General features: G+C 41.3%; 1 protein-coding gene across 4 annotated transcripts in view; it reads left to right on the plus strand.

The window, feature by feature from the left end:
* Window positions 1-17,491: 17,491 nt before the first annotated feature.
* slc6a11b (solute carrier family 6 member 11b) overlaps window positions 17,492-24,721 on the plus strand; it is a 62,167-nt gene continuing 54,937 nt past the window's right edge. For 2 of the 4 annotated variants that reach the window (XR_013194800.1, XM_077202622.1), the window contains exons 1-6: window positions 17,496-17,705; window positions 18,354-18,589; window positions 19,303-19,437; window positions 19,580-19,720; window positions 19,826-19,907; window positions 21,285-21,417. Coding sequence is in view for 3 of the 4 variants with exons in the window: in XM_077202622.1 (XP_077058737.1) it covers window positions 18,367-18,589; window positions 19,303-19,437; window positions 19,580-19,720; window positions 19,826-19,907; window positions 21,285-21,417 (714 nt within the window). In the remaining variant the exon portion in view is untranslated. Of the gene's footprint in view, window positions 17,706-18,224; window positions 18,590-19,302; window positions 19,438-19,579; window positions 19,721-19,825; window positions 19,912-21,284; window positions 21,418-24,721 lie in introns of those variants that run through there. The other 2 variants (XM_077202624.1, XM_077202623.1) reach the window with 2 other exon arrangements.

A 24,721-nucleotide genomic window follows, 5' to 3' on the forward strand; every position in this document is an offset into this window, starting at 1 on the left:
CTCTCCATCACACCCTACAACACCAACCCAAACTGAGATTGAAAAACAAAGCCACAGTTTCAAGAATCCTGTTGCAATTTTGCATCCAGTTTTCATTGTAGTTTCTCTCTTTTTTGAGTGGCTGTAGAGTTTAAACCTGTGCTAAAGAGTCAGTAGCTCACTATTGCGCTAGAGGACGATAATGATAAAAAAGTGAGGAGGGATTTTTAGCAAATGAGTTGATTTTACAGAAGTGCTTCAGCTTTGTTTTTGAATTTCTACTTTTGATTTTACAAGCTAATTCATAAGGCTGGTCTTGAGGATTACAAAAGGATTGACTTAAATCTGAAATATTTTTGGCATCTAATAATATCATTAACTTTTTCCCCATTAGCGTTTTTTTTTTTTTTTTACCAGCCAGTGCTAGCATTTTTTTATCATTTTCACAAAAATGTCATGATGGCCCCCAGAATATTTTGTTGTATGAATATCTTAACATGCAATATATTAAAAGAAAGAACAGACCCTCTTAAAAAAAAAATTGTAACTATGCATATCTTATTTATCAACACTTAAATGGGTATTTAGAACAAAAAGCTGAGAATGTCCGCCCAATCAGCAGCAACATGTATATAAAACGCGCGGTATTAAAGACACAGCTCGCACAATGTCTCCAAGTAAAGTCATTTACTAATGTGTCCTGCAGCTCGGTATACGCAACCATTGAAGATATTAGAAGACATGTTTGTCGTAAGAGTTTATAGTAAAAATATAGCATATCAACAGTGATCAGCAATAATGATAAGCCTAATACTCACAATAAAAATAAGGTCATATAAATCATGACACAGTCTCAGAGGTGAGAAGTGGATTATCCTTCACATGAAGTGTTTGTCTTTTGATCCTGAAGTGCGAGGCAAATGTTGGATCACAATAATTAGAAACCAGTTTCCACAAATCCCTTCACTCGAGTGGGATGTTCTCTGTTATTCTGTACAGCAAGGGCAGTGACTGTAATATTGAGCGTATTTTGCAGTATTAAACACGCATTTATACCGATTTCATCAGGCTCTGAAAATTCTTCAAAAAGAACACAGAGAATGTCCTTCTCAGCTGCCGTAGCTGCAACTCTTGCGTCATCAGAACAGCGTGTTCAACACACCACCGTTTCCGTTTAAAAAAAAAACGTTTTGTCGGGGCTGAACAGTCCTGGAGTCGGCTGTCTTATTCACACATAAAGTGAGCAACCATAGCTTGTTTGTTTTTTCATGGGCTTTAGGTGAGGTGTCATCTAATATAGCAGATACAACAGTAATAGACTAACATGAAAGAATTGCACAGTAGTCTGTTACACTGCACGAGGACTGATACTCACTCACTCATCATCTCATTCCTCAAGGACTGCACGAATACTCACCTCTCGCACAAAACACTTTGGGTGCTTCTATTTTCTATTTCTATTTCTCACCAGAGAGTGTCAGGGGAGGCATGCAGACGGGTAAAAGTAAATGTGATTAAATTAAATGCATTCAAACAGTCCTAATGCAGAGATTTCATCAGAGGAGAGAAAAGTGTGTTTGGCTTCAAAGTCTCTCACCTGTTCTGTGATCGGTTACTTTGGCATTGCATACTATTATAAATACAAAGCTACAATAGATTTGCAAAGTTTACAATTATTAGGGGAGGTACCATTGTGTACATTGTGTCAAAAAGGGAAGCCCACTGTCTTTGACTTTAAAAATCCCTGCAATGTTCATCAATTTACTGGTCTGTACCATCCTTCAATAAACTCCCTGCGATTGGGTTCATCCTCTAAAACTCTTTAAAGGGGTCATGACATGAGGAACCTTTGACATATAAGAGGTCATTGTTAACAAATACTGTTTCAGACATAAAAAATCTCTCCTCACTGCAAAAGTTGAATACCATCACCGCTGACAGGTTTGTTTGAGCGGCGTCTTCTACTGTACTGACATGGATTCACATTTCCTTCAGTCTGAGGATTATTCATTTCATTTTTGTGTTAAAGGGCCTTTACATTTGCCATCAATATAATTTTCTTCTTGTTGTTATTATTAATAAAGCAAACAATCAAGCCCAGCCCAGGTGAGAAAAAGTAAAGCAAAAGTAACAAAACACATTTCTTTCCAGAAAAGAGTTACTAAGTAACGCAATTAGTTACATTTTTTGTGAGTAACACAATATTGCAATACATTACTTTTAAAAATAACTTTCCCAGACATTGATCACCACACCATATTGAAGATAAAGTATAGCTCTTAAAAGTACATTTCCCTTTACTGTATGCACTTGGGAGGCGCTTTTATCCAAAGCGACTTACATTGCATTTCAAGGTACACATTTTAAATTCTTATCAGTTCTTGCATCAGTAAAAGAGAAATTGTTTAGAAATATATTCTGTATGTTATTGAGTGTACATCAAAAACAAAACTGACTAAATCCCCTGGAGGGGTCAAGAAGTGCTCATATCTGCAGGTGAACATCAGTCTCAGAAACACAGAAACACCTCCTGCTGAACTCAAGCTGCCATTACACACACACATCTCACAACACCACTACTACACACAGTATGAACAATGATATCTATTGACTGTCTTACAAAACTACATGTGCAAATCCTTACTGAACTAATAATCAAAAGTTCGCTGCTTTGTAAATAGCACAGATACTGACACAACTGTCTTCTTTCAATTCAGACCTCAGTTGTAAGATGAAAGAGCATATAATATTTTGACCCAAAATACACAGATGGATGGATGGATGGAGCTTTTCATAAATAGGTTACTATGGGAGTTTCTACTCAAATTTTACATGTTTGCGAACTAACAGGACTAAACCAACAGGATTCCCCTCAAACAGAACAAATTAAATTCTGTGTATTGGAATAGTGAAATCCCACTGATACAATAGGTCATCATTACAGTGAAGAGAGATACATATGAGTTTACTATTAAACATCGAAGGTAAGATTTTCTTCAGCATTATTGCGCAGAGATTGTCAACCTACCTATTAAAGAATGGCTTCATTTCAAAAAGCGGGCATTCCAGGGTTCTCATGATGCTTAGAACACATCAATGTTATCTGGCAACGAGTTCAATCAGCTAAAAAGGAGAGGAAGGAGCTCGATGCGATTTGGCTAATGCATATGGTTCAGTGCCACATGAGCTTCTTTGGGCAGCATTTGATTTTTTTAGAGTACCAATGTCAATAACAAATTTAGTGAAAGCCTATTTTGGAGATTTGCAATTTAGTTTCTCAACTCCAAAATTCAGCACCGCATGGCAATGCTTAGAGGATGGAATAATGGCAGGATGCACCATTTCTCCACTGGCTTCTACCATGGCAATGGAAGTAATCATTAGGGCATCAAGATGGGTAGTAGGAGGAGAGCGCTTGGCTTCTGGGATGCGACTACCACTAATCAGAGCATACATGGATGACATGACAACCATGACTACAACAGTAGCCTGCACTAATCGGTTATTGGGGAAGTTAACAGATAATATCGAATGGGCACGAATGCAATTTAAGCCCTCTAAATCAAGGAGCATCTCGATAGTTAAAGGAAAGGTAGTAGATAAAACATTCTTCATTAAAGGTGAGGCAATACCAACAGTTTATGAGAAGCCAGTGAAGAGTCTTGGGAGATGGTACGATGGGGATCTAAAGGACACAGTTCGAGTGGGAGAAGATAGACGACAAGCAGTGGAAGGGTTGAAGAGCATTAACAGCTGTGCTCTACCAGGCAAACTAAAACTCTGGTGCTTTCAGTTTGGTCTACTGCCAAGGTTGCTGTGGCCACTGACTGTGTACGAGGTTTCTTTGACAACAGTGGATAAGCTGGTAGCGTTAATAAGTTCATACATCAGGAAATGGTTGGGGGTTCCACGCTGCCTCAGCAGAGTGGGACTTTATAGTAAAGGAGTATTGCAGCTGCCAGTCTCTGCTTTAACCGAGGAGTTTAAGTGTGCCAAGGTCAGACTGGAAATGACTTTAGCAGAGTCACGCGACAAATGTGTAAGGGAGGCAGCCCCTGTGGTAAAAATCTGTAGTAGAGGCAAAGGCTGACCTTCAAATTGGGGATATCGTGGGACAGGTACAGCATGGAAGAGGGGGTTTTGGGCACAGTTTAGCTCCTCCTAAATGGCACATGGCAGCCCCAGCTCAAAGGAAGAAGCTGGTAGTCAACGAGGTGCGAAATTAGGAGGAGAGGATGAGATGTATAAAGGCCATTTCCCAGGCCAAGCAGGGAGAGTGGATGAGATGGGAGAGTGTGGAACAACGCAAAATGGGTTGGCAAGACCTTTGGTCAATGGAAGAGAGAAGGATCAGTTTCCTTATTAGGTCAACATATGATGTTCTCCCATCACCGCAGAACCTAAACCTCTGGGTAGGAGAGGATCCCTCTTGTCCTTTGTGTTCATCACCTGCCACATTAAGGCACATTTTGACAGGATGTAAGGTGACTCTTAGCCGAGGTCGGTTTACTTGGCGCCATGACCAAGTATTGCGATGTTTGGCTTTAGCATTGGAAGTTAAGCGTAGTATGACCAATAATTTGTCGCCTGTTCTAGCAAAACATTACACGCAGAAGACAATACTCCTCCGCCCAGACGAGCAACCACCAAGAAAAGGTGCTAACACCAATTCTCGCCCAGGACAACTGGAAGCTGCTAGGAACTGGAAGATGCTGGCTGATTTTGATCAACGGCTTATTTTTCCATCTGAGATTGCCACCACTAACCTACGACCAGATATTGTTTTGTGGTCTGGATCAGCCCGCATTGTTCAACTGATAGAGTTAACAGTGCCATGGGAGGATGCGGTAGATGAGGCATATGAGAGGAAGAAACTGCGGTATGCTCATCTGGCCACTGAGGCAGAACAGTGAGGATGGAGAGTCCAGGTTTATCCAGTGGAAGTGGGTTGTCGAGGTTTTGTGGCACACTCTACAACCCGGTTCCTCAGAGATGTCGGATTCAGTGGCCAAGAGTTGCGTCGCACAGTAAAGAACTTATCTGAAGCAGCAGAAAGGAGCAGCAACTGGCTGTGGTTGAGACGAAAGATTCTAGCTGGCTGTGTACAGGCCGCCATGCTACGGTTTCGTAGAATTCTTGAAAACTTGAAGAGTCTGTTGTGTGTGAACAGAGGAGAGTCTGCTGGAGAAAAGAGAACGAGACAGAACTCGTAATAAAACAAGAATCAACATCAATTCCTGAGTGTGTGTGTGTATGTGTGTGTGTGTGTGTGTGTGCGTGCGTGCCTGTGTGTGTGTGTGTGTGTGTGTGTGTGTGAACAGAGGAGAGTCTGCTGGAGAAAAGAGAACGAGACAGAACTCGTAATAATACAAGAATCAACATCAGCTCCTGAGTGTGTGTGTGTGTGTGTGTGTGTGTGTATGTGCGCACGCACGCACACACACACAGACACACACACACACACACTCAGGAGCTGATGTTGATTCTTGTTTTATTACGAGTTATGTCTCGTTACCGCCGAGTCCCTTACCATAGTGAATTAGGGTAAGACAAAAACATGTTTTAGAACGAGGATTGATGGTATATTTACTCATTATTTAAATTTTGTTCATTTTGAAAAGAAAAACGCATAGTACACCTTTTACAGTTTTTTTTTTTCAATTGCTAAACGACAGTGAGCACAACTGGAGCTACATGTGCAAAACTCTAACTACAGCTTGCACAGCAGCAGTTCATGTGGACCAAACTCTAGTTCGTTTTTCATTGCTTGAACACAGTTCCCTTTCAAGGGAAGTCGAGCTGCGTCAAGCTGTGGGAACGCCTCTGTGTGTGTGCGTCATGAAGCACGTATGGAATCAGTCCAATGGAGAGACGGAACGTCATAGGCGGGTGACGTCATCGACCAGGAAACTATAAAGCACCCCCAAAAACCTTGCCTTCAGTAAGCGCTATATGTGGATCTGTCTCAAGTGTTTTTGTCTGTCACTAAGCAGGAGTTTCACTATTTCAAAAAAAAAAATATATATATATATAATATATTGAGAGACTCTCGAGGGGGCTGATTGTGAGCATTGCGAGCGTTTGCCTCTTAGAACGCTCCGCTCCCGCCGATCACTCTTTGAGGAGAGTGGTTCGGTTCGCGATCCCCGCGGATCGGGTCCCGCTTATGCCGAGGCTGAGCGGCGACGTCATTCGTGGGGATCGCAGATGGATCTAACAGCGGGGCTTGAGACGGGCTCTGCCCTATCTCAGCCCTTACCTGTTAGATCCAGTGCCTCAGTCTCGGGTTCGGAAGCACGCTCTGCGGTTTCTTCCCCCCGAACTGAGGCCCCAGTACTGCAACTATCCAGTTCTGAGGATCTGGATGTTGTTAGTCTGGATGCGGGAGATGTCGATGATTCGCCATCTCGCTCTCCCGAAAGTGAGGAGCTTATGGAGGTGCTCACTCGTGCTGTTTCTAAATTAAGCATCGAGTGGCCAGCTGTTAGGCAGGAGTCTAGAAAAAATCTAAATTAGATGAAAGATTTTTGCCTTCCCGTTCTCAACCTCCACGCCGGTGCTTGCCCTTCTTCCCTGATCTCCACACAGAGGTTTCGAGATCGTGGAAAAAGCCGGTCTCTTATCGTGTTTTTAGCCCTCAAACTTCCACTTATTCAAACATTGTGGGGGCTAAATCTCATGGTTATGGGGCGATGCCCAAAGCAGAAGAGGCGCTTGCTAGTCATCTTTCTGCTGAAGCTGCATCTTCTTTTAAAGCACCACTTTTACCCTCTAAGCCCCTTAGAAGTATGTCAGCTTTAGTGGGAAAGGCGTATTCGGCGGCCGGTCAAGCCTCGGCGTGCCTGCACGCGTTGTCCATCTTGCAGGCATACCAGGCTGACTTATTAAAGGATGTGAGTGACACTCAAGAGGTCAGCACTGACGTAGTTCGCGAACTGCGTCAGGCTGCAGATTTATCTCTGCGCGCCACCAAGGAGTCCGCCAAGCTAATGTGCTGTACTATGGCAGCCCTGGTGGCCGCAGAGAGGCATCTATGGTTAAATCTCTCTGGTATGAAAGAAAAAGACAAAGCTTTTCTTTTGGACGCTCCGCTCTCTCCTCATGGTCTTTTTGGTGATTCTGTAAATACTGTCATTGATAGATTACAGGAAGAGAAGAAACAGTCGGCAGCATTTCAGAAATTTATGCCTCTTAAAATTCATGTCCCCGGTACTGCTGGGCGGGAGCAGTCCAGGCCGTCAGTCAGCTCCTCACATAGGGCGCAACAGAAGCAGAGTGTCGCGTCTCTTGCTCCCCCTTCCAAACAGTGGGACCAGACGCGGCACTCTCAGCCGAAGTCTTCTGGCAAAACTGATCTGAGGACAATTATTATGGCTAAAAAGGCTTCGGCAAAGAGGAAGTCCTGACGCCACTGGCGTCAGGATGCTGAGGGTGGTCCCTGCCGTGGGAGAGAGGTGTTCACCGCATTACACGGTGCCCGCTCTTCTTCGGTGCCCTCAGGGGCCCGTTCTGCCAACCCCGCCTTAATGCCGGGGCACAGACGGTCCCAGCGAGCACTTTCCCGAGGGACGCTCGCCCCCTCTGAGGAGGGTCTCAGAGCAGTTAAGCCAGTCGTTCCCTGCCGGTGCGCCATTACAGGGCGCTGTGTTTGCTGCTCAAGTTACACCAGAGGCCAATCTCGAGAGACTGGTACCCTTAGTAGTATTTCTGGCAGAGTGGAAAAGCCTTCCAAAATATCTCAGTGGGTTCTGCACACAGTAAAAACGCTCATATGAGAAAGTTGGGGTTGAGGCTGAACGCAAAGAAAAGTGTATTATCTCCTTCTCAGAAGACCAGTTTTCTGGGTGTCTTTTGGGATTCGATCTCGATGCGGGTGCGACTTTCTCCGACCCGCATCGCTTCGATTCTTTCAGCTATGAAACAAGTAAAGCTAGGCCAGCTACTCACTGTAAAACAGTTTCAGAGACTGTTGGGTCTGATGGCAGCAGCGTCCAACGTTATACCTTGCGGCCTGTTGTACATGAGACCACTGCAGTGGTGGCTCCGGACCAAGGGATTCTCCCCGAGGGGAAATCCCCTCCGCACGATCAAAGTCACGCGGCGCTGCCTTCGTGCTCTGGTCATGTGGAAAGAAACCTGGTTCCTATCCAAAGGGCCTGTGTTGGGGGCTCTTTGTTGTCGCGTAACGCTAACGACGGATGCTTCCCTCACAGGGTGGGGGTCGGTCATGAGAGGTCGTCCAACCCAAGGTCTGTGGCAGGACCATCATCTATCATGGCATATAAATTGTCTAGAGATGTTGGCGGTGTTCCAAGCTTTGAAACACTTCCTAGCGGACCTCAGAGGTCATCATGTGTTAGTTCAGTCAGACAACATGTCGGTGGTCTCGTATATAAATCATCAGGGGGGCCTGCGGTCGCGTCCACTTTACAAGTTGGCCCGTCAGATCCTCCTGTGGTCCCAGGGGAAGTTACGGTCTCTGAGAGCTATGTATCTTCCTGGTTATTTGAATGTGGTAGCAGACTCCCTGTCGAGGCAGGGGCCGAGGCCGGGGGAATGGAGGCTCCACCCCGAGGTGGTGGAGCTCCTTTGGTTGAGTTTCGGTCGCGCCGAGGTGGACCTATTCGCTTCCAAGGAGACAACGCACTGTCATCTGTGGTTCTCCATCAGTCAGCCAGCCTCTCTGGGGTTGGACGCTCTGGTACAGCCATGGCCGAGATCACGTCTGTATGCTTTTCCCCCGGTTGCTCTGCTACCAGGAGTTCTGGAGAGGGTTCGCCGGGACGGGATCAGCCTACTTCTAGTAGCCCCGTTCTGGCCGGCCCGAGTATGGTTCGCGGACCTAATATCTCTTCTGGACTGCTCTCCCTTGGAGATTCCGATCAGGAGGGATCTACTCTCTCAGGAGGGCGGTATGATATTTCACCCCCGCCCAGAGTTGTGGAAACTTGGCCCCCTTTGAACCTATTGAGGAAGTTTCTGAGAAATTTCTCACGTATAAAACTCTTTTTCTGCTTGCAATCTCCTCACTTAAGAGAATCGGAGATTTGCAGGCCCTGTCGGTTGCACCCACCGTGCCTGGAGTTTTCGCCTGGTATGGTTAAGGCTTTTCTATACCCTAGACCAGGTTATGTCCCTAAGGTCCCTACTAATGCTGTCAGACCTACAGTACTGCAGGCTTTCTATCCTCCTCCGTTTGTGTCATCAGATCAGGAGAAACTTAACCTACTCTGCCCGGTTAGGGCGTTAGACGCTTACGTCCACAGAGCTGCCCTGTGGAGGAAATCAGAACAGTTATTTGTGTGCTTTGGACCACCCAGGAAAGGGTGTCCCGCGTCTAAACAGAGAATGAGCAAGTGGGTGGTTGAGGCCATCTCACTTGCTTATGAGTCGGCTGGTCAGCCTTCACCTTTGGCTGTACGAGCCCACTCTACTAGGAGTATGGCTGCTTCTAAAGCATTGTTGTCAGGAGTATCGCTAAGTGATGTTTGTGATGCGGCTGGGTGGTCTTCACCGCATACATTTGTTAAGTTCTATGAATTGGACTTAAGTTCCACTCCTGGGGCGCAGGTGCTCCCGTCCTCTGTGCGCTAGTTCCCACATGACGGTCATTTGCGGCTATGGCGACTTGGGTATTGGCGTTTCCACAGCTTGACGCAGCTCGAGTTCCCTTGAAAGGGAACGTCTCGGTTACGTATGTAACCCTAGTTCCCTGATAGGGAACGAGACGCTGCGTCGTTTTGCCATACTCCCAGCATGCCCGTTAGCGCTTCCTTCAGGCCTATCAGAAGCTGTCGCGCTTGTGTTTTGGGGGTGCTTTATAGTTTCCTGGTCGATGACGTCACCCGCCTATGACGTTCCGTCTCTCCATTGGACTGATTCCATACGTGCTTCATGATGCACACACGCAGAGGCGTTCCCACAGCTTGACGCAGCGTCTCGTTCCCTATCAGGGAACTAGGGTTACATACGTAACCGAGACGTTTTCAAAACTCTACACACTTATCCCATGACTTTAAACACAACCTGCACAACACTGTAGATTTACAGCACTTTGTTTAAATGCTAACACACTGATGTCAAAACTGTGAACCACACATTCAAAACAGAATCGATTTCAGCCTTGCGCCTTTCAAACACTGCTGATTGTAGTTTCAGCTGAAAGGCTAAGCAGATCTTGTTTGTTATTTGTTCGAATTACAGTATGTACTTATAGTTTCTACCCTTTTTTTTCTCATTACTGTAATTCCGTAAATTAATACAGACTATTGAAGCAAACTGCTAATTTTCATTTACCTTAAAGAATTGTTATGTTCTAAAATTTTTAATAAATCACGTGAAAGAATGTCACTCTTTTCTTTGAAGAAAATATTACTTTGTATGAAGTCACTGAAATTGTTCAAACTGTAAAGATGAAAATTTTGTATTTTCTGTATTGGTGTTTGATGCTAGTGTTTTTACTCTCAGTGTGTTCTGAGTGACAGTGTGTGTTATCTCAGTGAGGGTTGTGTAGTGTTTTTACTCTCAGTGTGTTCTGAGTGACAGTGTGTGTTATCTCAGTGAGGGTTGTGTAGTGTTTTTACTCTCATTGTGTTCTGAGTGACAGTGTGCTATCTCAGTTAGGGTTGTGTAGTGTTTGGCTCACTGAGCCTGTTTTTAGCCATGTGTTAAGAGTTGTGTTGCTTGGAATGAGTTTTGCAGGTGATGTGAAATGTTTAGCTCAGGTGATGTTGGTAGTGCAGACTGTAGTTAGAGTTTTGCACATGTAGCTCCAGTTGTGCTCACTGTCATCGAAAAAAACTGTAAGTGTGCTTAAAACAAAAACAAATATTTTCCCTTGTGGTCAGAAAATAATCTTGTTTTTCTATTTTAATTGTTTATTTTTTGCTATTTTTTGCAGTGAATATTACACATGCAAACTTAATCTTTCAGAAAGTAGATAGCTCAATACATGTATATTTATTCATAAATATTCACTCTCATTATTCTTAAATATGCCTTTCCATTGTCATTATCATAAATGAAGTTTGACACTTTGTGTGTTGCAATTGTTCACATGCATTAATGGCATGTGTGAACATCATATATGTTTGGCAAGAAGAAAAAATACAACATCAGAGTGATATTTTAGTGTGGCAGAATAAAAGTGACATTTCCTTATGAGAATTAAAGTACATTTTGTTGACAAAGGCTCTATGGTCCAGTTGTTGCGAGAAGACATCATTATCTCAAGCTTTCTCCGCTGAGAACACACACATTTCCCTGACGTTTAACTTCCTTTTCTGCTCACTCCTTCACCCTTTAACAGCCTGAGAGAAAGAGAGAACACAAGGGCTAGTTATTCTCCTCCCTGGAACCAACATTGCCATAGAGACTCGCACTGTTTGTGTTGCTCAACCTTGTTTTCAGCTTTGTGTCTTTCCAAAGCCTTCAAATGGGCTCTTCTGAATGCTTAGCAAGGGGACACCTTTTATGCATCCCGTCGCAGTGATATATGTGTTTCCCGTCCATCCTTTTCATGGGCTTAGTTACACAATGAAAGGAGATACGTCCAAATTGTAATTATCCCTAATTACATCTGATTGTGGAACAGAACATTATGGGTGATGATGTCCATTTCTCTCAGTGGACAGGCAGGGGCCCGGGGACTTTTAGAAAAGATTATTATCCAAGTCACATAACCCTAACCATCTGTGTAAGTACTGCATAAAGGAAAACGCCTATTGATCAGTCTTACAGATCTGGGATTTTATAACTGGCATGCTTCACATGATTCCTAGATAGCAAATAACATCTGGCCCAGTTGCGGCCCACATCTCCCACATTCTTCTGGCCCAAATACCACAGGGAATGACGGTGATGACTCAACCTGAGTGTGGGTGTCAATAGCATGCATATCTGGGCCCCATCTGGGCCAACTATGGCTCAGTTCTGGCAGCAGCAAAGGTCACATGGGCCACAAACGGCAAGCCACAACTCACACTAAAACCTGTACTCACACTAAAAACTATAAAACAAAAACCCAGGTAGCATACATATCTGGGCCTCATCTGGGCCAGCAATGGCACATATGGCTTAGTTCTGGCATCAGCAAATGGCATATGGGCCGTATCTGTTCCACAGCCCATGTGCCAAAACTGAGCCATATGTGCCATAGTTGAGGCCCGGAAATGTATGTGATCTGGGATTCTACTTTATAGTACCAAAATCAACTCTTGATTATAGTCATTGTGTGTATGTACAACTAAAAGAAGAAAAATGTTTTGAATGACATCTACAATGAGCTGTGTGTCCAGATGATCAAGCTCTGTGGATTTACACACAATTGATTGTCATTCACAAAGTTCTACACATCCACATTCCCGAGTGTGTGTTTATTACATAAGTTGGTTAACTTGACTTTGCTTTCAGCTACTAATGCCAGCTCACAGCTCCATGAAACACATTTTACACTGTTTAAATCCATTCTGAAGATTATCCCCTATTGCAAAACATCCATGTGAGCCTAATCATAAAGGCTATGTGGACTATAAAGATTAAAAAAAAATAAAAACAATTGGATTGTCCTTTTCCAAAGGACTAAATTATCCAAAACCACAGGCAATAAGACTAAAAGTCATTCCCTTCACATCATAGTGTAGTTTCAAACAGAATATTTGAATAAGTGTTTTTTCTTTTCTTTTTTTCCAGAAAATCAGAGAGCATCAGAGAGCAATAGACTATTTGGAAAGGGCTTCTTGCATCAGGTCGTGGACACTACATGTAAACAGCACCTCCTGGAGGAGGGAGAGATGTGACACTTCCCGGAGCTTTATCCAGGATCAGAGAAAAACAATCCTTTGATTCCTGATCATGCATTCTATTACTGTAACTGCTCCATCTAAATGCATTTCTACACATATGTTTATCTGTGAGTTATAACTGCACCACACACATTCATTATTGTACATAACACAAGAAAGCAAGTCAATTTGATGTTATTCAGTATTGTGCTGTTCACAATAGACTGTTTCAGAGCAGCTTTACAGGAAAATGTTACAGTAACAATGACTTTACTTCATATAGCATATCATTTCAAGGGCAGCGGTGGGAAGGAACAAAATATGATAATGTTACTGGGGATGAAAAAATACTAAATAATATTAAATAATATCAGCACCACATGCATCATTTTCACATTGATCCGTTTACTGTGTATGTGAATGAATGGGGTTCTGCTGTAAAGATTTTAGTACATAAACTTCATAAAATTTCAATCATGTAAATAAATTATCAAGTATTTAACTCAATATGATCCATTCAATACAGCAGCTTTTTAAAACAGTGAAGGCAAACACATTAAACATTATAGTTTATATATATAAAGTAATTTCCAGTTGTTAGATGGGGAAGAACAATGTGCATTTACTTTTAAATTGTTAATATATTTTGATATATACTGTATAGCATGTGCCAGACAATAATGCATCAGACAATGTGTTAAGATTTACAAAATAAAAACTTTGGCTTATTTAGTTTTTATTGCACAAAATGATTTTATTATTAGCGAAGATTTGTGATGGATGTATAAATTACTTTTGTTATCATTACTATACTAAGTGCCATTAATTTAAAATATTAAATGAACTGTTCTATTAAAAATTGTGTTTTGACAATTTATTTGAAAAATGTAATAATTGATGACAGACAAGGCAGAATCCCAGTAATAGAGATTCATCTGAATGGTTCATTTATTCTATGACTTCAGTACAGATATAGGGGTGAAGTCAAATTGGGTGACTTTTTGGTAATGTGTTTTAAATACAAATAAATATATTCTACCTATGCTATTAATGTTTTAAACAAATGCTCAAGGTCTCTTGTATCTCCTGGTGTGTTTTTTTTATAAATTAAAAAAGGATAATAAGCTATTTTCATTCTACAGCTGTTTTCTGGTAAATTGGGACAGTGCAATCGGTAAAGTGGGACATTTTCACCTATTTTGCGCTTGGATAATAAAATTGCTTACAATTTGCCCATATTTTAATTTATGTAATAATGTGAGCATCACTATCTGACGTTACAGTTTACACTTGGGTGTAACATAAAAAATGTTTATTATTATTATTATTATTATTTTATCTAGATGTAAGGTTGTTAATGTGTATTTGGTGGCATTTGAGATGCCACCATTGGTCACTTTTAGTATGACACCATTTTAATCACATTTGAGCCTCTTTTTTCTTTTTCCCAGTTCACTTAAATAGTCATGCGCTGACGCATGAAGTTCAAATATTCCATGAAGACTCTTATTTACTGTGAGCTCATAAAAATGTGTGTATGACAACTATATGAACAAATGTTAGAAATTCTAGATTAATGATTGCATGTCACACTGCCGAACATTTCATGACCCTTTTACATTTGAAGCATTTATAATGATTGCATTAACTCACTGGACAGAATGTTACACATTTGTGGTCTATTATGTTATGTCCATGCTTAGAGCATACGATACAAGAAAATAAATCAATAAACAAATTTTGATATATGTTACATATATATGCATTTGTGAACTGGTCTGATTAAGATGCATACTTCTTAACCTAATATGCATACTTACATATTACTTACATATTAATTTGTCGCCATTGGCTTTTGGCTTGCTTAGTTGGGGACATTTATTTTTATATTTAACAATATTATTACAACATTATTTTCCTGTTTTCTCTGTAAAGCTGCTTTGAAACAATCTGTATTGTAAAAAGCGTTATATAAATAAAGATGACTTGACTTGACTTGACTGACTAAGTTTTGGCCTTGGTTCGTCGATATAGGAGCACATAAATTATGATTTGAAAAATCAAGGGGCCACATTTAGACATGGATTTTTGGAAAGCTACTGGATGATTATGTCAGTAATGGTTATTTAATAATAACAACTACAAGATCACTCCAAAAAATTAAGCGACAAATAAGAAAATTAATTATTGGTTACTTATTACAAAAATGCAAATATCAGCTAATAACGTCTCAAGAGAGCGGTTGCCAGCATCTTTGGTGGCCTCTCTCTATGCAGCGTCCTGCTTCATTCAAGTTAAAATGACAACTGACCCTTAATTGAGGGGTGTTTAGTGACTGGGTCAGTCTTTTCCATGCTGCTCAGAACACTAGGGGAACTAAGAGCTCCCGCCATACAAGCAGTTCTTCCTGTTGAGAGACGGAGCTCAGATATCCATGAGACTCATTAAGCTGCATGGAGAAAGCCTTTGTAGCGGCTGCAGCTCGAGGCTAGTCGTTTTCTCCAGAATTACCAGACTAAGTAAAGGCAGTGATAGTGAATGAGAAACACAGAGGCCTTGTCACAGAATACACCATTTCAATGTAGAAATTTAACTTCAATGTTTCAATGCAATTCTGAATTCACCATTGCCACAATATTTGTAGGATAATATATGAAAATAATAATAATAATAATATTCTAAATGACGAGGTCCAGCTAAGATGCAACGGACCCCTTACTGATTCCTCCATGATTACATTAGTACAACGGGCTAAAGCACATGCTAAAAATAAATTGCTTTTCACTACTCCCTTAATGTATTTAATAAAGCTTTACAGTAGTGAAAAATTAATATATTTTACTATATGATGTGATTAATAGCATATTTTTAAATATGATGGTTTCATTCAAAATATGGTGATTATCTGTAAGGTCTAAACCCAATTTGAAATATTATATTCACCATCTGAATCTAATGTCATGTCAACAAATGGAGAAGTCAGCCAGCTGTTTATTATCGTGTTAATTATTGTGTTTCACTCCAACAGCAGGGGCACTTTTTACCCCAAATATACCATACATTTACATATTCTTCCGATATTGAAAAACTGCTATAATTACCTTGAATAAAAATTAAATTAGCACAGGATCAACTTTGCATTGCTGTTCAGTGTTCAGTATCGTGTCAAGGATCAGCCAAATTTCCATGTGCATCTTGAAAAGCGGTTATTAAAGTTCCTTGTGGTGAAAATCCAACTTTTAATGTTGTTTATGTCTATGTGGTGTTTTTAAAATGATTTAAGTCAAACCATGTGTAAATTCATAAGTCGACATCATTGCTGAGTATTTTCTCTTTAAGGCCCTGTTTACACGAGAACGATTCTGGGTGAAAACGTAAAAATATTTTATCGGATGTGCCTTTCGTTTACACGGTGACGGCGTTTTGGAGGCTTAAAAACGCAAAAAAGTGAAACCACCCTCCAGAGTGGAAATCTTAAAAACGATCCACCGTCGCGTTCCCATCTAAACAGTAAAAGCGCAAATCTGCTCACTGTGGCTCTTGTCGCGTACGTGTTTACGTCACAGGCATGCGCCATTACAGGAAAATAACCCCAATATTCCGGATTATTTCCATACGTTGGACCTTCAAGTTGCCATAGCAGCTCTGATAAACGTACAAGAGTCTTTTCAGCAGTTGTACAAAATATTCTCAGATATTGGTGTTGTTGTGTCGCAGTGCTTCACATTGACACCTAGCCGCCTGGAGTGCATACTACATCGAATTCCACACACTTTTGCGTCATCATATGCACGCGGATTTCCCCCGATAACGCTCGTCTAAACGCAGAATAAAAAGTGATAACGCAACGCCACTTTTGCGTTTTCTCTTCAGATCATTTCCGTGTAAACATAGCCTAAAACTGCAGTGAACCAAAGACAGTCTCAAAAACACGCTTTGAAATCGCTGGTGTTTCTGACGTCACAAACTACCTTGTAACCAATCAGATCAACGTGTGATCATCAACGAGTGGATCTCTGAGTGAGTGAGTGAGTGGAGGTGGGGCTCATTTGCATATTCATAGACCCACGCATACTAAATGAGGCAAGGGTGTCGAATTACATTCAAGATATTTTAAGGCAGGAAGAATTTTTTTTCAAGGAAGAAACGTTTAAATATGTAATTTTGGTGATCAAAGATGAGTTTTAAGGGATAAAATGATTAGTGGTTTAAGAGAGAATAAAGTCAAATGCGCCTTTTACCCCGGCGCGCCATTGGACCAACTGTTAATCTACTAAACCTAATTTATATGTCTTGTTAAAAAGCGGGTTAAAATGAGAACAATGAGTAAAAATCCTTCTCATTTATATCCTGAGACAAAAATAAAGATAATAAAATATTATTAATAATTCATACGCAACCATAAAATAATATTATCTTAAGTTCAAAAGTGGAATTTCATGGAACTTTGACAGAATATAATATTACAAATACTCATATTACAACCAACTGATGAACAATCTAGGCCTACATAGTTGACAGTTCAGGTTCAAATCTTTATTCTATACCCGTACGTAAATTAGATTACAGTGAACAAGTTAAGGCTGTTTCTCATACATATATCATAGACAACACTATAAAAACACTAAGCACTGGAATATTCTGATAGTTTGGTATAGACTGTAAGGAGTTTGGCTGTGAGTGTTTTGAGGAGGTGTGATCTGTACTGTAGACTCATGGCTCCTTTCCAGTGAGAGGCGGTGGAGATCAGATCATCTGAGCTCGGATCACATCAGTAGTGAACAGCTCACTGCCACAGTCACAACACTGTGACATCCATTAGGGATTTCACTTTTATTATTTTTTGTCTTTTTTGTTTTCCATCAAACGGGTTCAGACTGAAGCATCCCTCAAAGCGGGTAGCTTTTGGGTGATCTGAGGAGGTTCACTGTCCCACCTAACCCGGTAAGTGAGCTTTAGCTCGTTCACTCTGATGGGAGTGAGTGGGGTTTGCTTTGCTCTGAGATTAAAATGTTGTTTACCTAAATTCGCTAAATTACTTTCAATGACTGTGCTCTATACATTTCCTGCTATTCAAACTATTATCACGCCGTGTACAATAGCCAAAACACACAGATCATAACGCGCTTGTAACACTCAATAAAGACGCGACGCGTCAAACTAGAACGCTTGCATTATAATCAAGACGTGACGCGACAACCTGGAACGCTCTACAATTACATTTCAGTGAAATTAAACGAGTCAATTAGAATCAGTTTAGGAGCTGTTCACGCAGAACGCGAAGTTGCACTCATAAACAACGAGATGCAGTTAGAATAGATATTGAACAGAACCAGGCGCGCGTTTAAACTTTCTTAAACTTGACCCGGCGAGACAAAAAGAGAACACACTACCATAAACGATGGGACGAGATTACAAAGCAGGCTTTTTCCTGATAAATCATCGCTGATATAAAAACGCGTTCCTTGTTTTCTGTTCCAAATGAACGCAAGAACGGTCTCTAACGCGTCTATGCTCGGCAACCTGTTTTAAATGGTTCCGCTCCCAGTGCTGACATGTAATTCAGTTAAAGGTGTAATCCATATGTTTCAGGCTGGAGAACGTCATGACAGCCGAAAAGACGATCCCCATAATAAATGGAAAAGCAGATGAAACGATGGACCCCGAAGCGCCGAGCCCGAGCGCAGTGCGCAGCAATGATAAGAAGGTGGTGAATGAGAGAGGACAGTGGAATAATAAGATTGAGTTTGTGCTGTCAGTGGCTGGAGAGATTATCGGTCTTGGCAACGTTTGGAGGTTCCCATATCTGTGTTACAAGAACGGCGGAGGTAAGAGATTATTCATTCATTCTCATTCAATGACACACTACACCAACTCCTGTCAAAGGCTGATGGAGTTTCTTCTTCTTTGCCATTCATGGCAGATATGAACATGCTTCTTTATGCAACATATATTTCTTCTTTCCCTTTTGTAAACCTTACAACTCTAAGGTATTTTAAAGTCCATCCACAACTATTTCATCTTTATTTCCACCCATGCTTTTAAAGTTAAGCTAGATAGCACATTGGTTTAACAACTTTGGTGTTGAATGAATTATAAGTAAACATGAAAAGAATATAGGTTATATGGTAACGCCATTGTATTTTTGGATTTAGTTGCAATGTGTTTTAAAAGGGCAGCTATAAGAGCTATTGTGGCCATGTGATTTACTACTAAAGTCAGAATAGGCATACAGCTGATATAGCTGAGGCAACAGTGCAAAAGCAGTACAACATAATGTATAGAGAGATATTAGCACACAATGCACCATTAAAACCACACAGCCTGTGAAACATCCAGCAGCTAATGGAACCTCTCAAATATTCCTTCATTGAATATGACACTTGTCCTTGATTTGTTACTCTCAGAGTTAGATTTTTTTTAAAAAAACAGGTTTCAACTGTTTCTATAGGCTATCTTTGCATAAATCTATTAAATAAATGTGGTGGCTTATGTTTATGTCCATGGAATGAGAGGTGTAACTGTATGTGTCCATTTTTAGGTGCTTTCTTTGTGCCTTATGTCATCTTCTTCGTCTGCTGTGGGATCCCAGTCTTCTTCCTGGAAACAGCGCTTGGTCAGTTCACAAGTGAAGGGGGCATCACATGTTGGCGAAAAGTCTGCCCACTCTTCGAAGGTAAGGCCTAGTTCACATTTGTCTCATTGTTACATTCCTACTCATTAGGTTGAACATACATCAACAGTGGATTATAAAAAAGAGGATGTAAAACTGCATGTTTTCCTGTCTTTAAGCAATGGTTATTTATGTCCTCTTATAGGCATTGGTTATGCGACCCAAGTCATCGAAGCCCACCTGAATGTTTATTATGTGGTTATATTGTCTTGGGCCATTTTCTACCTGTTCAACTGCTTTACATCAGAGCTGCCCTGGGCATCGTGTGGTCACTACTGGAACACGGGTTGGTATATTTGTAGGATACAAGCAAGCATTTATAAGAATTAAGTAAAACATTGTAATGCATGAATGAAAAACTGACAAAATTGTTTTAACAATTGCCTTCTAGAAAACTGTGTGGATTATAACAATGAAAGCATTGCCAACTTCACCAACATATATTCCACATCACCAGTCATTGAGTTTTGGGAGTGAGTATGATTCTGACTGTTTAGCAGTGTTACATACATGATACTGTACATATTCCCAGAAACATCAGTAGCTGTTTGGAGCAAATTCTTATAAAGAACAGGGGGATCTCTGGGATCACCAGCAATTCACAAAAAAATTAATATGCCCAGTGACACACTGGCTTTCCAGGCAACTTTTGGCACAGTTTATCTGCAGAGCAGTCGATTACTGCCTATTATCCATGGAAATCCATAATCCTTTTCACCCTAATTTGTCATTCTTTTTGCATTGCTGTTGTCAACAATCATCAAAAGGGCACTTGCACAGCTAGGAATGGTATGGACACAAATTTTGCCATAGTTGGCTTGTTTTTTTCAACACATTTTCATATTCAAGGCTAAACACAGAGGAAGCAGTCGGACAGTTCTAGCACGTTGCTGGCCTCAGCCTCACACATTGAGCATGCAGGACTCTAGTACTGAGAGGCACAGAAGCGGTCAGTTCTGAGGTTGAATGGTGAAAGTTTGTTCAAAGGGGGCATGACCAAGGCAGTCGATGTCACCCAAGAACATGTCAAAGATGATAAATGGCAGTGCAAGAAAGAATTGTGGATTTTCCTCGCAAACCTGCAATTCATTGCGTCACAACCAGTCAGTGTTAAACAAAACTTTAGACCACCTTAAAGTTTGGACAAATAGTTGGGCATGCGCAGTTGGCTCTCCTGGAAGTCAGAGGCTTTTGGAATTTTTATGGATATCATTGTACCTGTACCAATGTTTTGGAGTCATTGCACATTGTGCGCATCAGAAAGTGTTCAATTTAGTCTGATGCGGGTGTTAAAGATATTGGATTTTATATATGATATATTCATTTTTCAGTAGTGGTCTTTTACAGCGACAGCGAGTCGACACACAAACCCACCTCCCCTCATTAATTCGTTTCATAAAGCTGACTCTAAGTACTAAATTGAGTTATTTTGTGCTGCTTACAGCACTTTAACAATCTAATACACACACAATGATGTCAAAATGCAGGTCATGGCGAGTATTGATGTAAACATAGTCAAGTGAACGTAAACAGTTGAGAAAGCAAAACGCATGTGTAACAGTATAATGGATCCGTGCATTAGGTCTTAACGTGATAGCAGCCTATCATAGGCCACAATACCCATGGTATCGATGTCACAATTGTGGCCAGTGAAAATGCTGAGTGGCTAGTAACTTTGGAAAACCACTATCCACAGTGGCTGGTGAGCAAAAAAGGTAATGTCGAGCCCTTGAGCAACCTTAGAAACCTGCTAAAATGAACCTTGCAGTACGTAATTGTCCTCTTGACCTTTGTTCATATGTTACATGCCTGCTTGAAAAGTAATTAATTCAGAATGTTTTCCCTTCTAGACGCCGTGTTCTCAAGATATCCTCTGGAATTGAAGAAGTTGGCAGCCTTCGCTGGGAGCTCGCTTTCTGTCTACTTCTAGCTTGGATCATATGCTATTTCTGCATTTGGAAAGGTCCAAAGTCAACTGGAAAGGTAAAAACAAAAGGTCCAGTGACCAGAAATGGTGTTGAATGTGTGTAGATGTTAAGAGTGAGAGGCTGAGTTGGAGATATCTCAATGAGAGACTTGAATGAATAGCACCCTAATGTTATGCAGTCAATTCAGCACGGAATCAATTGGGTGAGTGAGACATACAGCATGAGATGTCATCGGCGTAACTCTGACATGTGGAACGGTGTGTGAATACAGTATGTGACAATGTCCAGCAACAATGTGGATCCAGTGATTTGAAAAGGCTCAAAGGCAAACGTTATCTGCACATAAAGTGGTAAATCTTTGAGGGGACAATGACACGTTGAGGCTTTAGATCTATATTGAGAGAATGTCAGCTGTCAAAACTACAGACTCGCATATCAGACAGGCAGCCATCAATAAGGCCATTGAACAGAAACCGGTAACCTTCCAGAAGCCGAACGGAAATGTAGATGCACAAAGGTTCATCCTCACAATTACCAAATGGTTTATTGGTAAACTCAAACCAAACTACTGTGAAAAAGTGCCTTTGGAAAACAAACAGTTTGCCTTATTCCTGTGTCTGGACCACAAAATGCAGCTCTGGCCTTCCTCTACCTTCGCCTTGTACCCACAATCCATTGCATTATGAGGGCCTGTGTCCCTCTGCCAATCTCTGCAACTCAGTCACTAGCCTTCCTCTGGATTCTATTCTTCCAGCAGCCTTTAAGAAAGTCTAACGGACTCAATGAGCCAGAAAGAAAGTGGAAAGAAAGGAAGAAGGATGTGTGGGGAAAAATAAATGGGTTCACATTGTACAGGTCCAGGAGAAAAGCTCGGCAGCAAGGCCTATATCTCCTGAAGTGGCTTTTGTTTGGCCTTGAAGCAAGGGGAAAGAATGCTCCTTCATGGTGAGGCTTTAGCAGCCTGCCCAAGATTGATTTCTGTATTCACAGGGGGAAAGTGGAGCGTTCATGAGGAGCATGCAGAGTTCCTCCACTCGCCTCTTCTCTTCTGTGAGGAATTATGTCTGGCGGATAGCAAACTGCTTTCTTCCTTTCCTTTGACTGCTATACAGATTGCAGCATTCAAGACATTTACTAAGCTGTTCATCGCAGGTCTTTTGTGGCTGTTTGCGCTTCTCCCATAAGCCAGCGGTAGATTTATGTCATGGGGCTGACCTGTGAATGTGGGGCTTAAATGTTTGACCAGGGAGAGTTGGGAGAAAGTCAGCGTGCGTCAAAGTTTCATGCCGAGTTTAAACATTAGTCCATTCATTGAGTAAAACCACACGCATGCATCTGAAAGCCTAGTGGGGGATTCGCTCATTGCAGTGGCCATGGTTTGGTTTTTGGATGTGGATATGTAATCATTTTACAAGACTAATTGAAAAGGGTGTGAATTAGTGAGCTGGACGAGCTTTGCCTCACTCATACTGTGAGGTGCATTGGGATTAAAGGATCTCCTTTGTCATATTCTTACAGATCTTAACACAGTTGGTTTGTTTATTCCATTGGATTACTTGGTTAAGAAATGTACAGCGATTATCATAATGCAGTTCAATACATTAAGGTGTAAACGAGAAAGAGTTTGTTTGTTAAGGAAACATTTTAAAAGACAAAAACTTCCTGTCACAAAGGGCAATGAATTTGTTTCATTAATGTGAAGATGCATTTGTTGTCGTTTGGTACAGTAAATTACCCAGGTCAGATTTAAGTAATCGGCAATTGTAAGTTTCTGTGCCACACATTTTCCCACACTGCCAACACAACCCAGTTGGGCTCCTTCTGGAGGGAAACAGGGTAGAAGCTTTTGTGTCCAAACCCTGTCTTGTCCTCGTATGGTCTTGACCGGGTGCCAGAGGAACAAGAACCTAGTGCTGCCCCCAAGGGTGGTTTTGTTCACGGGATTGAAAGAGCTTCAAAATGCTGAACTCATTTCTGTGGGTTGTGAATGCTATTTTGCAAAAGCATTTTAGGTACTCAAACTTAAAAGTATAGTAGAGAAGAATCACGCCGTGATCTTATAACAATGTCGGTCTGATTGCGCTGAGGATCCCAGCCTCTGTGTGTCTCGGGAGACAATTCTCTTACACTGATTGGTTCAGACATGGTAATAATTCAAGACTGAACATCATGTTGACAAGTCACAACATGATGTGGCCTGGGTATTCTATTTTTGTCTTTTTTATGTCCTGTGTTGCACTGTAGAGTGTTTTCTCCATCAAAACCTCTGGCTCAGGCCCGCATCCCTTCCTCCCCCTTAGAGTAACTCTTTCAATCAGCACTCAATTAAGGCTTTGGGAGAGTACCTGCCCCCTCTGGCAGACCCTCAGAGTATTCTGTAACCCCTTCACACTAAGTGCACTGCTTCATTCACTCAATCATTCATTCCCTCGAATCCCTTTCTTTGAAAGGTCTACTAGTAAGACATCTGATTTGCACATGATAGCCCATCACAAAATAGGGTAAAAAATGTGTTTGGTTTTCCGATCACAGACAATTTGACGCATTAACTTAATTTTAAAGGAATAGTTCAAAAATGAATATTTTGTTGGTGTATGATTCCACTTTTTCTGTGGAACTCAAAAAGAGAAATTGTAAAGAATCTTCACACATTTATTTTCCATACCATCCCTTTCAATGACCAAAAAAGGACAAGAACACTTTGCACCATTTTTTTCTGAAGCCATTTAAGCCATTTTCCAAAATGTTACTTTTACAGAGAATCTATTCACATTCCGATTATGGTGCCATGATGTCAAAATGCCTTATGGAAGAAGGAAGCTGTGGTGTTTACTACTGTGCATTTGCAATTAGAGCTTATCAGGATCAACTAAATGCTGGATTTTCAAAAGAATGTGAAGAATGTGAAATTCACAGCATGGACTGTTTAAAATACGTCTGAAAATTTTACACATCTGTCTGTTATTGTAGCGACATCAACTTTACATTTTCACGGCCCTTAACATGACCATGAACAAAACAAATTGTGATTGGATGCTTTACATGTCAGTCAGATTGCCTCTGGGCCGTCCTTGGCCTTGAAAACTGCACCTTGGCATGATAAATGATACTTGATAGTGATGAAGGAACTTTCTTGAAATCAACTAATAACTTTTCCATCAAAGAGGTTGATGTAAAGAAAATGTTTCAGAGTTGCAATACACATAAGAGCCCTGGGCCTGACAGCACCTGTGGACGAGTGTTAAAAAACATCCTCGGGTTACGACTGTAACCCTTGTTCCCTGAGAAAGGGAACGAGGACTGCGTCGAATGACACTTTGGGGGAACGCCCCTCAGCGTAGCGCCTCTGAAGTATGAAT

This window comes from Siphateles boraxobius, unplaced genomic scaffold (genome assembly GCF_051911475.1).
Source record: "Siphateles boraxobius isolate OS27281-9 unplaced genomic scaffold, OSU_SipBor_1 5, whole genome shotgun sequence".
In the NCBI taxonomy this organism is placed as follows: domain Eukaryota; kingdom Metazoa; phylum Chordata; class Actinopteri; order Cypriniformes; family Leuciscidae; genus Siphateles; species Siphateles boraxobius.